At 44.1% G+C, this 16,167-nt stretch overlaps 1 protein-coding gene across 13 annotated transcripts in view; it reads right to left on the reverse strand.

Moving 5' to 3' along the window:
* Nucleotides 1–16,167, reverse strand: part of CSMD2 (CUB and Sushi multiple domains 2) — a 675,146-nt gene that overhangs the window by 62,887 nt on the left and 596,092 nt on the right. For 11 of the 13 annotated variants that reach the window (XM_030823365.1, XM_030823367.1, XM_030823372.1 and 8 more), the window contains 7 exons: nucleotides 15,165–15,338; nucleotides 10,760–10,942; nucleotides 5,777–5,953; nucleotides 4,201–4,380; nucleotides 3,600–3,773; nucleotides 514–687; nucleotides 102–175 (listed from right to left, as the gene is read on the reverse strand). In XM_030823365.1, the coding sequence (XP_030679225.1) occupies nucleotides 102–175; nucleotides 514–687; nucleotides 3,600–3,773; nucleotides 4,201–4,380; nucleotides 5,777–5,953; nucleotides 10,760–10,942; nucleotides 15,165–15,338 (1,136 nt within the window). Of the gene's footprint in view, nucleotides 1–101; nucleotides 176–513; nucleotides 688–3,599; nucleotides 3,774–4,200; nucleotides 4,381–5,776; nucleotides 5,954–10,754; nucleotides 10,943–15,164; nucleotides 15,339–16,167 lie in introns of those variants that run through there. The other 2 variants (XM_030823375.1, XM_030823376.1) reach the window with 2 other exon arrangements.

The raw sequence follows: 16,167 nt of genomic DNA on the forward strand, positions 1-16,167 counted from the left end.
CCCTGAGTGCTGTCCTGAGGAAGGTCCCTGGGTCCTCTTATGTTGACAGTGACAGGAAGGAATAGGATGTAGGAAAGCCCTATCTTGGCTGACCTCCTTACCTGGTAGCCCTGAGAATTGTTTTGTATCCCAAACTGTGGCACACCAGGGTCTGCACACGTGGTCAGGGTCGGATCTGGATGGCCAAAACAAAGACACAGATCACATGGTCATGGAAGCCTTCAGGGCCTCATCTCACTCTGGGAAATAGGTGTAGAAAAGAAAATAGGGCCACATCCTGACTTCTCTGTCCACTGAGATCCCCACCTGAGCCTTGGCCCTGGCTGCCTATTTGACTCCTCGAAGCACATTAGCTCTGGCTATTTTACATCCTGCTGCAGAAGCTCAGAAGAGGAGATGTTCCCTTTTGCAGATGAGACCACTGAATACAGGGAAGGAAAGTAATCATCTCAGGCCCAAAAGAAGGTCCCTCCACCCCAGCCAGGATGCTCTCTGCCCCAGATGACCTCTCACCTATGCAGCTGGGCTGGGTGCCACTCCATGTCCCATCTGACTGGCAAAACCTGCGTGGAGAGCCCACCAGCACCAGAGGGGGATGGCAGGAGAAGGAGACAGATGACCTGTAGGAGAAGCCTCGGTCCTCTCTCCTCCCACGGGGAGGGACACCAGGATCCCCGCAGAACACAGCTGGGAAGACGAAGGGAGAAAGGCAGGTCTAAGTTGCTTTCTAGAACCTAATCTTCCAGTCCCACACCCCCACCTTTGTTCTTTGCACTGTTCCCTTCCTGGTTGAGCTTGAACTCTGGGAACCGGGGCAGCCCCAGGTAGGTGCTTCCACCTGCTGCGGTGCTGCTGCTGATGGGGGCTTCCTCTCCCTTCTATTCCCTTCTACATTCAAAGTGCCTATTAATACTGATCCAAGTGATGGAGTAACATTACAGGAAGTTTAGAACGTGGAAGAAAAATAAACGACAATCCCACTATCCAAAACTTTTTTTCCATTTTCACGCACGTTCTTTTCCAATCTTTGTTCAGTTGTAGGTAAACTTGAGCGGAGCGGCAAACCCAAGCCCATGTGACCATAAATCTTGTTTCATTCACTTAGCATTATCTTGTAAACATTTTCTATGTTTATGACACCATCATCGCTTATTGGCTACACAATTAGCAACAGGTGCTTGTACCATAATTATATTTTATCATAACCCTTGCATTGGGCATTTTCTATTATACGGTTATATATAACTCTTCTTTCACATGTATTGTTTTCTTTTTTGTTTTTCCTTTTCATATGTATTACTTTCTTGGGAGAATTCTCTAGGAGTGAACTTATTATTTTTAAAGGGTTGAACACGTTCACAGCTCTTGACGTGTAGTGTCAAATGTCTTTCCCCAAAGGGTACACATTTACACTGTGGTGGGTAGTGTATGGGTATACCCATTTCATTCAGGCCATGTTAACATCAGGGAGTGTCATTAAAAATTGATTACCAAAGGCAAAGCTTACCATGATATCACTTCAAGCATTGCTTTATACTATGATGCAAGTGTGTGTGTGTGTGTGTGTGTGTGTGTGTGTACATGGAGTCATGAAGTACATAACCACATGCAAAATAAAATGAAGCTGGACCTGCAGCCTCTGCCCTGAAGGCTGGGGAGTCTATGCTGACCAATTAGAAGTCAGTTTAAAAGTCGATTGATGGGAAGTTACTGTATCCAAAAGGAGGCAGCTGAAAGAACCAGAAACACAGATGGCTGACAAGTGAAGAGCAACCGGCGTGGCCTTTCTCATAAGCAATGTGATGCCAATTAAAGTAATGAGCTATCTTTTAAAGCTCCTCAGGCTGGTAAATATTTAAAAATACTGGCACAATCCATTGTTGATGAGGGTGTGCATCCAGAAACATTCTCATAAATTGCTTTGGGGAATGTAAATTGGGACAGTTTCTAGAAGACAGTTTGACAACATATGTCAAGAAGGGAGGCATGACTGCCCTCGGCCCAGCATTCTCATGCCTAGGGCTTTGCTGCAGGAGTAAAGAAAGGCATTTTTTTTGGAGGGGGGGATGGAGTCTCACTCTGTTGCCCAGGCTGGAGTGCAGTGGTGCGATCTCGGCTCACTGCAAACTCTGCCTCCTGGGTTCACGCCATTCTCCCGCTTCAGCCTCCCGAGTAGCTGGGACTACAGGCGCCTGCCACCATGCCCGGCTAATTTTTGTATTTTTAGTAGAGACGGGGTTTCACCTTGTTAGCCAGGATGGTCTCAATCTCCTGACCTCGTGATCCACCCGCCTCGGCCTCCCAAAGTGCTGAGATTACAGGCATGAGCCACTGCACCCGGCCAAGAAAGGCAATTTTCAGGAATACATATTGCAGAACTGCTTCTAACATGATTAAGTTGGAGGTAATCTAAATTCATCACCAGTGCGAAAAGATTACATAACTTGTATCTACAAGGAAATTCTTTAGAGCCATTAAAAATGATGATGCATGGATCAGTAAATATTGATAAAGAAAGGTAGAAAGGTATTGATGGAAAGGTTTCGGTGGCCTATCAGTGAATACAAGTTATGAAACAGTACGTACAGCATGAGCCAATACCAGTTCTAGAAAATGTATACATATCACTATCTATTCAAAAATGCACAGTGATTCATGTGGGACATCATCAAAAGCTGAACTGCGGTTATCATTGGAAAGTGCGAGTTCAGATGACTTTTACTTTCTTTTTTGTATTTTCTAATGGGTAAAATTTTTTTCATGATGACCATAATTCATTGTTAAAAGGCACTTCAGCTATTTCTCCAGAGGAAAAGCAAGGTCGCTGAGTCCAGACTTGACCCTGGTAGTATGTGAAGGTTGGAGAGGGTAACATTGCACCAAACACCTGTGTCCAGTTTCGAGCTGCTGGCCCTAATCTCTGAGGAAATTCCCAGATGGAAGCAAATTTTCAGAGGAACCCAAAACAGTATCATGAGTATGTGGATTGTTTTCTGCAGAATTGGATAAATGGCAATTAGAAAAATATGTCCTACTGTTTGTCCAAAGCACAGGCATGGAGAAAACCTTCCAGAGCCCACTCATGGGGTGTGATAAGAATAGGTGACCTGGAACCTGCTTACTGGGGATCTCAGTAAGGAGTAAGCCCTGGAACAGACTTGGGGCTCCTCAGGATACAACTGGGCCAGGTGGATAAAAAATAAAGCAACACAGCAGAAAATCACAGGTTTCCCAGAAGACTTTTCTGTGCAGGTCATTTTTCATGAAAACAGACACGTATCTAGCACTGGGCACCCCCAGATCTTTGAGTACTATTCCATATAGTTAACAACGCTTCAGGTAAAAAAAACACCCCCAATATCTCTAGTTTAATTTTCTTCTGTGACTCTAGACAGTATCTGACACCAGGGCTCAGTTAAGGGATCCTCATTTTCTTCCTTTCCACTTCCTTCCCTCTTTAATAGTGTCTTCAATGAAGCTCCTCCCTGGTTTTGTTGGGGGGACTACCTATTCTGGGCCTTCCAGCCACAAAGCTCCAAGGAGGCAAGGGGAAGGAGCTATTGAATAGGACGCACCAAAGGCCCTTGTAAGCAACTTACGGAAACACTGAGGCAGCTCTCCGGTCCAGGACCCATTTCCCTCACAGGTGAGCACGGCGGGCAGGGAGAGCTGGTACCCCTCCAGGCAGGCATAAGTCACACTTGAGCCCCACATGAAGTCAGACCCCACCACCTTTCCATTGGGGATGAGTGGAGGAGGCTTGCACATGAGAGCTGGAGGGAGACCAAAGAAGGCTGAGTTCTGATGCTGTCCTGGGAAATGAGCCCCCGTGACCATCATTGATATCACCAACTACCCTGCACCCACCTAGAGCCTGGGCTAAACAGGAAGAACCAGAATGGGGCCCTCTTACTGTGGGAGTTCTGATCTTTTTGCACCTTACAATGCTCTCTCTCAAGTGTGACAACCCAGTCCTCCGTTTGACCCTTCCCTCAATGTTCATGGACCAGGCCTTATCTTGATACTTCTGATTCGCTCCTGGCAGATGTTAAGGGGCCAGTTTTCTCACCTCGCACATCCCCTGATAAGATGTTAGGGCTGGACTTTCACCCCTCTCCCTTCTAGATAGATGCTCAGGGCCTACATCTCACTTTCGTATCTTGTTTGGCCCTCTGTCCACATCTGCAGCCCCAGACACACCTTTGCAGACAGGCTTGGTTCCATTCCATGTCCGGTCCTTGGTGCAGCTCAGCACAGATACTCTATGTGACTCCATCATATAGCCAGGGACACACTGATATGTCACAGTTTTGTTGTACCTGAAGTCATTGCCAAGCCGAAGGCCATTGGCTGGAATCCCAGGGTCACCACAGTTTATGACTAGGATAAGAGAGATATAGCATTGTTCACTCCCGGCTGGGACCCCACTTCTCCTCCAATACCATCCCTATCACTCCCTGTAAGCATCCAAGAAGGGAAACTGTCAGATCAGGGCTGCCCTGTCTCCTCACAGGATCCCAGTTGGACATTACCCATTCTAAATTTCTTTTTTTTTTTTTTAAGTCAGGGTCTCACTCCGTCACCCAGGCTGGAGTGCAGAGGCACGGTCATGGCTCACTGCAGCCTATAACTCCTGGGCTCATGCAATCCTCCCACCTCAGCCTTCTGAGTAGCTGGGACTACAGGCATGAGCCACTACACCCAGCTTGCCCATTTTAAATTTTGCTTGGTCAAATCCCTGGCATTAGTCCTGTCCTTGCCCACATTGTCCTTATGTACCACTGCAACTTGGGCTATGAAGATTCACCTTATTCAAAGTGCCCCCTCTAAGAGGAATTATCCAGAGGGCTCAGTTCCTAAATGAGGCTGGGGCCCAAGGAGGGAGAGTTTTCTGTTTGAAGAGCCTAAGGTATATTAATGAACCACATAAGACAATTGATTTGTCTGCTGAGGGGTACATCTTATCACCTGCTGTTGTACCTAGGAGGCCTCTGTAGGCCCAACAGCACCTACAGAGGACTCCTAGGGAAAACAGCCCAGAAGCAGGGTCTTATGGCCCATGACACGGTCATGCCTATGTCATCATATCATTGAGGGTGGGGCTTGGTGAGCTCTGGTCTCAAAACCAAAGTGAACTTGACACGGGACTTCAGAGGGAGCTGAAATCACAGACTAGGGCTTTGACAGGGAGAATCTTGTCGCATTTCCTCATCCTGTCTCTTCCCTCCATCTGGATCCCACAGTGACTCGCTTTGTCTGGAAAAGGACTGGGACTACCCTTAAGAGAAGCAAGAAATGGGAGCTGTGAGGCTACACCATGCTCAAGAACCCGTACTGGGTGGAGTCGGGTACAAGGAGAGAACGAAGCAACAAAGATGGCGGATAGCCACATCTTTGAAGTGAAAAGAGAAATCAGGTTGGGGTTTGATTCTAAGAGAGAAAAGGGAAAGCCAAAGGAATTGGCTAGAGCCTGAGAAATGGCCAATATATATTCTCTGCCTCTCTGAGCCTCAGCCATCTCATATACAAAGTGGGGATAATAATAGCTACTTCATGGAGTTATGGTGAAGATCAAATCACATGTGCATATGAGCCACTTTGCTCAGTGGCTGCCACACAGCATACGCTCAACAGAGGCTATTCATATGATTCTCGTTCAGGCTCAAGTCCCACCATCCCAACCATCCTGCACCATCTTCCATGGATAGCCTTCTCCTCTGGCATGCAGGATCTGGGCCACTGTTGGCCATGGAGCCCACAGGGCCTGAGCTCTCACCAAGGCACTCAGGGTCACTGCCTGTCCAGGTACCATTGACTGAGCAGTGACGGCTGAGCAGGCCTGTGGCGTAGTATCCTTCCCGACACTCATAGACGATAGAGCTGGAGAAAACCAGGCCATCACTGAACACGACTCGGGCATTACTTGGAGTCCCAGGGTTCCCACAAGAGATCACTAGGAAGACAAAAATACACGTTATTCACCAGAACAATGGTGGGTATCACCTGGGGGACTGAGAACTGCCCAGAGTGGAAGCCACATGCTACCTCAGGACGCCGTGGATAGAAATGCCTCTCATGCTGCTTTTGTATCGACTTATCTCACCCCTAGACAGGAAGGAGAGACCCCTATGAATCTTTTGAAATTTCTGAACAAATTCCCGTTTTTCAAAGAAAAAGGATGATCTATTCTATTATCATCCTTAAAATTTTAAACACAATTGCTTAATATCACCAAATATCCAATCAGTGCTTGATTTTCCTCAGTTGTCTTTCTCTTTTTTTAACGGTTGATTTATTTGAATCAGGATCCAAATAGGGTCCACACATGACATTTGGTTGACACGTCTCTAAGACTTTCAACCCAGAGATGATTATTTCTGCTTCTGTAATTTATTTGTTACAGAAACCACAACATCTGTCCTACAGAACTTCACACTTTCTGGATTTTGCTAACTGCAACAATGAGATATAGTTTAACATATTCCTCTATCCCCTGTAGTTCCTTCCTGTAATCAAGTTCTGCCTTTTGGCAATGGTATTCATAGGTGGTTTTGGGCCCTTCCTATTGCACTGGATAAGAAGCACCGAATGTCTGGGTGTTTTCTTGTTCGTGATGTTGAGGCTCATCAGTGATTTCGGGCATGCCTGCCTAATGTGGCATTATGAAGTTTCCATTAGTTTTTCATTTAATAGTTTTAGCAGTCATTGACCAGATTCATTATTTCATTAGGGATTGGAAAGTGGTGATATTCTAATTTTATCATTCTTTCTGCATTAGCTAGAGTTCTTTAAGAAAGACATTTTCTATCATCAAATATTTGCTTACCCTGAAATACTGTTCATATAGGAACGCCAGATAATGCTTGATTTTTTGTGTGTGTGGTTTTTATTTTAAATCAAATGTCAGAATGATGAGTTGGTTTCCTAGCAAACTCCAAAGGTGACCAATGTATTTATTTAAGAATCATTTTGAACTCATGGATCTAAAGATATTTCTTATGTTCCCATCCATTGCCATTATTATTCTTATTGATGCTCAGATTCTCCACCTTTAGCCAACAGGAGCCTCTTCTAGTTGGCTCGTGAGTCCTGTTAACATGATCTCAGTTATCTTTTGGTGGAATCCTTGCTAGAGTGACAAGATGTTCCATATTTGTCTTGTATACTTCCTGTGCCAGCCCAGAAATTAGCCATTTCTCCAAAGAGTCTAGTTTCTTTTAATGGAGAATGGACCACAATCCAGGCACTAAGAGTACTCATTGCCACTGATCTGGTCATTGATTCTAGACTTTTAGAGTTAGAGCTGGGAAAATAACTTCTTAAATTGAAAATGCATTGGGATCATGTGGAGGTAGAGAGTGGAAAAACAGATAATAGCACCTGGGAAGGGTGAGTCAGGGGAGCGGGAGGATGAAGAGAAGTGGGTTGAAGGGCATGGGCATACAGTTAGAAAGAAAAAATAAGTTCAGTGCTTGATAGCAGAGTAGGGAGACTATAGTCAAAAATGTGTTGTACTTGGGTGATGGACACTCTAAATGCCCTGACTTGACCATTGTGCATTATATATATATATATATACACATATATATTTCTATATATTATATATTATATATATTTTATATATAATATATATTATATAATATATATTATATATTTTATATATATAATATATAATATATATTTTATATAATATATATATTATATATATTATATATATTTATAATATATAATATATTATATAATATATAAAATATATAATATATATTATATAATATATAATATATAATATATATTATATAATATATAATAAATAAAAATATATATAATATATATATATAATATATATATTTTATATATATATTATATATATTATATATATTATATAATATATATATATTATATATATTTTATATATTATATATATTATATTATATATAATATATAAAATATATAACAAAATTTCACATGTACCCCATAAATTTGAACAAATAAAACATAATTAAAAAGAGAAAATATATTATGAATTTATACTGATATTATCAATCCAAATTTAGGATTAAGGTTTTTTCTTTAACTTTTAAATTTTTATATTTTATCTCTTCTGAAAATCTTAATGACAATAAATAACTTACAACTTCTATTTGTTTTATCCATATATGTTATGGTATTGCATATGTAATAGTTTCAGGATAGTAATATCAATATTATTGTTAACAATATGATTGCTGAAAACAGTTTAAGATTCCTTTGTAGTTCTCTTTGTCCTTAGGATATACACCACAGTCAAATTCCATTTTTTCAAGTCAATTGAAATAATTATTGGGGTTATTAAGTCACCAACTTGATACATAGTTAGGTTCATTTGTTTCCATAAGGATTTTGATATTTAGAGATTGCATGCTTCTAATCTTTGATTTAATTTAATTTTCTAAGTATGTATGTCATTTATGCGGTCCCCAGATAAAATCTACAAAATGATTCCTATATAATTAACACAACAGATAGGCCTTGGCATTCACTCATTCAACAAATACGTGTGCTGCCTAGGTGCCCAGAATACAATAATGACCGGGCTATGTCCCCTGCCCTTGAGGAGCTTAGCCTATTCTATCAACAGATGAATTAAGATACGACATGTTAAGTGTTATAGTTGAAGAGAAAAAGCACTAAGAAGGAAGCAGCTTATTGGGGCTGGAGATAGGAGTTTGAGTAGAACCTTTAAGGACAGGTAAGAGTTTGTCAAGAGCGGTCATCAGAGCCGTGTGCATATGTGTATTCTCTCTCTCTTTCATTTAACAAATATTCACTTCCCGGTCCAACCTCATAACCATCCACTTTCTATCCCTGAACACTCAGGTAACTGACATGGTAACTGACTGCACCCTGGGATCTCAGTGGTATGGATGTGGATGTGGGTCACATGAATATGCAAGAAGATACTAAATTCTCCCTTGCATTACATTCTCCCATTGCCACAAACCTCTCTTGCTATGCCTGCAAAATTCTATAGAAACTAACTTTGCAAATAGCATCCTCAGAAAAGGCAGGACTTTGGGGAGACAGGTGGGAGAGGGCTCCGACTCCACTGTCTCATTTCCTAGGCAGGGGACTCCTGATGGTGATGGGCTAGAGCAAACCTGTCCAACCCACAGCCCACAGGCCGCACGTGGCCCAGGACGGCTTTGGATATGGCCCAACACAAATTCATAAACTTTCTTAAAAGATTATGAGACTTTTTGTGATTTTGTTTTCAGCGCATCAGCTATTGTTAGTGTTAGTATATTTTATGTGCGGCCCAAGATAATTCTTCTTCCAGTGTGGCCCAGGGAAACCAAAAGATTGGATTCCCCTGGCTAGAGCATCTCCCCTTGCTCTGCAGGGCTACTCCACAGTCTGTTTCCAGCAGCCTGCTCTCTAACCATTGCCTCTTGTCTCCTCAGCTCCCTCCCTCTGGGACTCATTTTCTGGTGATTATTTGGTCCTATGGGGATCTATAATCCACTGATCCTACCACTTTCTCACTGCCTTTTACTCCACTCAAATATCTGCTCCCTCCTTACCCAGCTTAAATGCCAAGATCCATCATAATCTCTGCCTCACATTCACCCTCTTTTCCCTTTGCCACTTCTGCCAATGTCTTAGTCGCCTGGCAAATCTCCAGCTCTGTACCCAATGCACTGTCTGCTCTGTGCCCACAACTAGATAGCAAAATGAGCTTGAACAAAAACATGGTACCATGCTGACTGCTCTCACTTTAAATTAATGATCCCCCCACCTTAAGTGAGCGCTCAGTGCTGCCTGGCCATTACACACTTCCCAATTCCATTCCACTCGTATCTTGCTAGATGATTATTTCATATCATCTCCTTCCTCTTCCAGATCTTCTCACTCAACCTTACTCTCAGCTGTGAAGCCTGCTTCCTGCTTAGGAGAGTACTATGCAGGCTGTACTTTAGAAAGAGAGAGACAGAGCGATTTGGGGACCAGCTGCAAGAGGAGAGAGAGGTTTAAAAAATATATTTTTTTCCCCAGAAACTTAGGAATATATGGAAAAATGACAATTTCTCCCATTGGCGCAACCTCAGGCAACATCACTGAGGGCCTAGATTACTTCGAGAGTTTTCTAAAATTGGATTTGTATATCTTTTGGCACATTGAATATTTGTTTCACGTAGCCTCTTCCCTTAGACTGTAAGCCCCAGGAGATCAAGATGTGTGTCTCCGTCTGTTCAGGCTTGGACATGGTGCCTTCTTGCTGTGTCCTCACATGGCACAAGGGAAAGAGGCTTTCTAAGGTATTTTCTTTTCTCAATAAGAGCATTAATCCCATTCCACGACCTAACAACTTCCCAAGACCCCACTTCCTAATACTATCACTGGGTGACCAGGTTTCAACATATGATTTTGGGAGGTCACAAATATCCAGACCATGGCAGTGTCCGTCTTGGTCACCATTGTGTCCACAGCACTTGGCACATAGATGCTAAATGAAACTATATGGAAAATGAATGAAATAGTGGGTCAAATTCAGTCTTTTTTGATTTCTTCCCTTTTGAGGTGAGAGTGGGAAAATGTTTGTCTTTTGATTACTAACGAAAATGCACATGAATTATCTATTGCAGTCCCTATCAGCCAGGCTGAGGGTTCAAATGGGGCCATGGTTTTTTCTGTGAGGGCAGGTTCCTGGGAATAAGAGCAGGAGCGGGGGCAAGCTCTGGGGCTGGGCAAAGGGGAGAAGCAGAATGGTCACATACATTACCTCCACACTCAGGCTGCGAGCCGCTCCACAAGCCGTTGGCTTGACAGGTGCGCTCTGACGATCCCCGGAGCACGTGGCCAGCTTCACAGCTGAAGCGCATCACACTGCCTGGATCAAAGCTGTCCCCCAAACGGATGCCATGAGCCGGGATCCCAGGGTCACCACAAACTCCCACACTGGTTCCTATGGACCAGAACCACACAAACCCCATTGTTTTTCAGGGAAGAAAAGGGAGTGGAGAAGCAGGGGAGAAAGATACTGGGATGTGACTAAGGGGAAGCAGTGGGTCCCATGAATGAGGACTAGCAAAAGTTACCTGCACATGCTCCTGCCTCCCTATGCAATGGTGGAAGAACACAAAGATCTGAGGCCATGGGTAAGTCCCTGGGAACCACACAGGGAGGGGAAGCAAGAAGGCAGAGGAAAGACTCCGTGGCCCATGCCAGTCTGGACTTTCAGTGATCCAAACTGGCCACAGGTCCTCCTTCTCCTCTTCCCCTCTTCTCTACAAACACCTGCTGATTCTGTAGTCCCATCTCCTCTCCCATGCCACTGTCTTAGCTTAGACATTCAACATTCTTTTGCCTGAACTCTTGCAAGAGCCTCCCGACTAATGTCCCTTCCTTGTAAACTCTCCCTCTAATCCATCTTCTACTTTGTCCTCTAATCTTAAAAATCACTAACCATCTGACCTTTTTTTTTTTTTCAAAAAATTTTTTCCTGCAGAAACATCTTTACTGGCTCCCCAATGCCCATAGGATAAAGTCCGAACTCCTTAGGATAGCTTCATTTCTCAACCACCTAGCTTGAATCTTGATCTTGGGCCTTTATTTATTTATTTATGTATTTATTTATTACTTTTTAAAAAGTTTCATTTTATCTTTAATTGACAAATAATCATTGTACATATTTATGGGGTATGAGGTGATGTTTTGATGCATGTATTGTATATTTCCAAGTAGCTGTAAGAGAGAATTTTAAATGTTCTCACCACAAAGAAATGATAAATATTCAAGGTGATTGATGCTGGGCCTTTCATTAAGGATTCCCTACTCACAAATTATGCCATACAGGTGAGCTCTAGAATAAACATCTCAGACCCTCTCATTTCATTTTTGCTTCACCCCCTTCCTCTTGCTACATTCCTGCATTTCTCTGGCTTCTGGTATTGTGCAAACCCACTCAAGAGACCTCCAAGGACCCAAGGAGTGAAGAAGGGTAGAGAACAGGAGACAAAGCCACAAGATCTATGGTCCCCTGAAGGGCCAACACATTTCATGATACGGCAATGTGTAGGAGATGTCCTTAGATCGGACCAGGCCATGGTAAACATGAGGAAAGAGGAGAAAGATTACTGAATAAATGACAACTGCCTGAAAAGATAAAGTTACAACTATCATGGAATATATCTCCTCATGTAACCATGTGTGGGCATCAAATGGTAACATCTGAGTGACCACATCTAGTTTGCTGGAGCCAATAAATGTTTAAGTCATATGTACCCCACCACTTGCCATTTATGTCTTTTCCACTTCTCAACCTTGGCATTATTCCCTTTCCTGGTCTAGACTTGGGCTGTGAGACTCTACCTAACCATACGTTCTCCATTCTGTTTCCCACCACGGAAGAGGGATTCATTTTCAACCTTCAATGTAAACATTAATAAAAGAGAGCTCGGCCGGGTGCGGTGGCTCACGCTTGTAATCCCAGCACTTTGGGAGGCCGAGGCGGGCGAATCACGAGGTCAGGAGATCGAGACCACGGTGAAACCCCGTCTCTACTAAAAATACAAAAAAAAATTAGCCGGGCGTGGTGGCGGGCGCCTGTAGTCCCAGCTACTCAGAGAGGCTGAGGCAGGAGAATGGCGTGAACCCGGGAGGCGGAGCTTGCAGTGAGCCAAGATTGCGCCACTGCACTCCAGCCTGGGCGATAGAGCGAGACTCCGTCTCAAAAAATAAATAAATAAATAAATAAAAATAAAAGAGAGCTCATTGCATTTGGCTAGGTTTTCTTATCTTTTGAAGGCTTCCAGGATGTAATTCACACAACAGGCAGAACTGGGTCTCCCTGGAAACAATCTTGATGGTGAGCAGCTCTAACCCACACACTGGCTAGCTGACCTCAGCTGGAGCTAGCACTATTGTGAAATAGGCACAAGATGGTTAATATGGTTTGGCTGTGGGTCCCCACTTAAATCTCATGTTGAATTGTAATCCCCAAGTTGGGGAAGAGACCTGGTGAGAGGTGATTGGATCATGGGGCGGATTTCCCCCTGCTGTTCTCGTGATAGTGGGTGAGTTCTCATGAGATCTGGTTGTTTGAAAGTGTGTTGCACTTTGCTCTCTCTCTCCTGCCAGCCGTGTGAAGATGTGCCTGCTTCCCCTTCTGCCATGACTGTAAGTTTCCTGAGACCTTCCCAGAGGCAGAAGCCTGTACAGCCTGCAGAACCGTGAGCTGATTAAACCTCTTTTGTTTATAAATTACCAGTCTCAGGTATGTCTTTTGGCAGTATGAGAACAGGCTAGTACAATGGTGTTCAGTCCTAGGGGCATTTTCTGAAAGAATGGCCCCCACTATAGTATTAGAGGCTTTTAGTTCAGTGATAGAAGGGAGTCTGGACAGGATATTGCACCATGGGGGCAGAGTAGATAGATGGCAACTATTTACCGAAGAGGTAAAGAGAATGACAGTGGAGATGTGGGTGGTGAACTTCTTGAAGTAGGTCTCAAACTCCAGAAATCTCTCCGTATAGCCTTGGTGGCCCAGTGGTGTATGATTCAAGGACTTAGGAGGTTTTGTTGTGCAACAGTTGGGTCCACTGCTTGCACACAATGAGATTAAAAACTTTGACCTGGAATTCATGAATGTGTATTTCATGGGACTGGCAGGAGATGCCACTGCAAAAGACGACATCTGTTTCAGGAGGAGCTATCTCTGTATCTGTGGTATATACCTAATGTTACTTCCTAATTGCCTATTCTTCTCATCCCTCATGTTCTCATCCAAGGGACTTAATGTTCACTCATTGTCCAGCTTTCGTGTAGATTGAATCCCTTCTAATTCTGTTTTCAGAGAGCTCCAGGGAGGCTGGAGAGGCAATGTACATGACCCTTGTCCTCTCACGCTGTATTGCCTACCAGATGTCCAAACAGAAAGAAGCCAGGGCACAGTTAACAGGCCTTCCCCTAGCCCAGCTAAATGAGTCATCATGGCTTCTACATAGTCCTGCCCAGTTCCTTAATTAGGTATTTAATGAGATTAATAGGGGTGAGAGGCCAAAGTCCTGGGTGGTCGTATAGAGTGATGTGTTTGGGATTTCCTGGGCAACCAACAGCCCTTTGAAATAGTGGCTTTGGGACTCTCTTCTTTCTGGAGAGATCTAATGAATATCTCGTTAAATATGCTGGCAGTGACCTAACTTTTGGGAGGCAGGCTCATCTGGGAATGTCAAACTGCAAGAACAGTGGCACATCTCATGGGTAAGGTCCCACATCAAGGAGAAGGCTTCTGTATCAGGAGGAGGTCATGATCCTTTCCTCTGAATGGATCTGGCATGGGAAGGGCTAGGGGTTAATTTCAATGCCAAGGTGGGCCCTCTGAGGAACATCAAGCTGCACAAGCCGCTCCCTCTTGTGGGCAACATGGAATCCCTTCCTAGGGCCAGGCAGGTCCCCCTCAAAGAAGACAAAGCTGCAAGGTGCTAATATTTTAGCTTGGTGGTTTCTGCTACTGGCAGGACAATTCACTTGCAAAATTTTATTCTGTTATATGACATTACACATTCATTTCTGGTTTGGATACTATGGACATAGGACCTTTGGCAGTTCTCTACATTTGCTATTTTGATAGCATCTGTCAGTGTCCTCATTAGCAGTAAAATGAACTTAATAGGAAAAGTCTGGGGACTGGTGTTTCAAGGCAGTAGAGATGAAGACTGTACCCCATTAGGTAGCCAGGACATAGGACAAGTTGAGGGTCAGTGATAAGAAAGGGAAGGAGGCTGGGGCCTACGAGTCTGAAACAGAGAAGAAAAGAACACAGGAGTGGGCTTGGACCTGAGCTGATCAACGGGAAGACTTGAACTGTCCCCAGGAACTCATAAAATCAAGTGTCTGGACAGGACTCTGGCCATAGGTTGACCTAAAAAGTTGTGCCTTTCCTAGTTTTGCAATCCCTGGGCATGGTCAGGGCTGACTGAGGGGATAAGGCTGGGCTCAGCCTGCCAGAAGCCGAAGCTCCGTTGGGACCTTGTCTCGCTGTGCTTTCTACCTGTTAGGGAAGATACAAGGGTTCCGAGGTCTGATTCCCTCCCATCCATCAATCACACTCACACCCTGGGGGCTCGTCTACCTCCCATCAGTCAAGCATTCCACTGGAGCTCTTTCCTCAATGCCATGCACCATACCTGAGCAGTGAGGGAGGGAGCCAGTCCAGTGTCCATCCAGCCCACACATACGGGTGCTGTTTCCCATCAGAGTACGCTTGCCGGTGCAGCTGTACCGCACCACTGCTCCCACAGTAAAACTGTCTCCAGACATCTGGGAGTGAGGCGGGGAGCCCGGATGGCCACAGGACACCACTGTGGGGGAAGAGCAAACATCTCAGTGACTCTGCACAGGGATGGATCACCATCACACAATCCATGCTAGGCTTCTTGAAGCAAGAGGCTGGGAAGAAAATAAACCCAAGGGTATCTGTTGAAGCAAACTTCCTGCTGGCATGCCCACCTGGTACTGGCAGACAATGTCCACTCAGGGGACAGTTTTCATATCTATGAAATGAGGAATAATACCTTCTCAGCAGGTAGCAGATATACAATAACATTAGATTGTTTTCTTTCTTGCCTCTTATTCTTACCTCTCCCTATTTCCTCATACTCACGATGTCTCTGGGCAGGAAGGTGGTACACAGAGTATACACAAGACAAAAATGGGAGCTCTGTCACCCTCAGACTGTCTTCATTGGCCCCGGATTCCAGAATGAGAGCCAATTATAGCCCTTTTTCATCTGCATCTTACAGTTGCCTCATCAGTTGTTCCCAACCTCTCCCTCTCAGTATGCAAGTTCCCTTTACTAAAATACTGAAGGATAGCTGTGAAAACAAGTGAGAAGATAGAACACCAGAATTGAGATGTTTAGGCGAGGGCAGTGCTTTCAACATTGCTGGGGCTGGTCTTCCCATTGATCTTGTCACAGGATCACAGGTTGATCCTAAGATTCTCTCATTTACTCAACACACATTTATTGAGTCCCTGTCATGTGCTAGACACTCCGTGTGTTTGGGAAGATCAAGTGACTTTGAGAAGTGACTTGAATGATGTGAAGAAGCCAGCCATGCAAAATTTTGGAGAAGAGTATTGTTGGGGATGGAACATCAGGTATAATGGGCCAGAGGCCAGAGTGAGTTT

The sequence above is a fragment of the Nomascus leucogenys genome, chromosome 12, assembly GCF_006542625.1.
Source record: "Nomascus leucogenys isolate Asia chromosome 12, Asia_NLE_v1, whole genome shotgun sequence".
In the NCBI taxonomy this organism is placed as follows: domain Eukaryota; kingdom Metazoa; phylum Chordata; class Mammalia; order Primates; family Hylobatidae; genus Nomascus; species Nomascus leucogenys.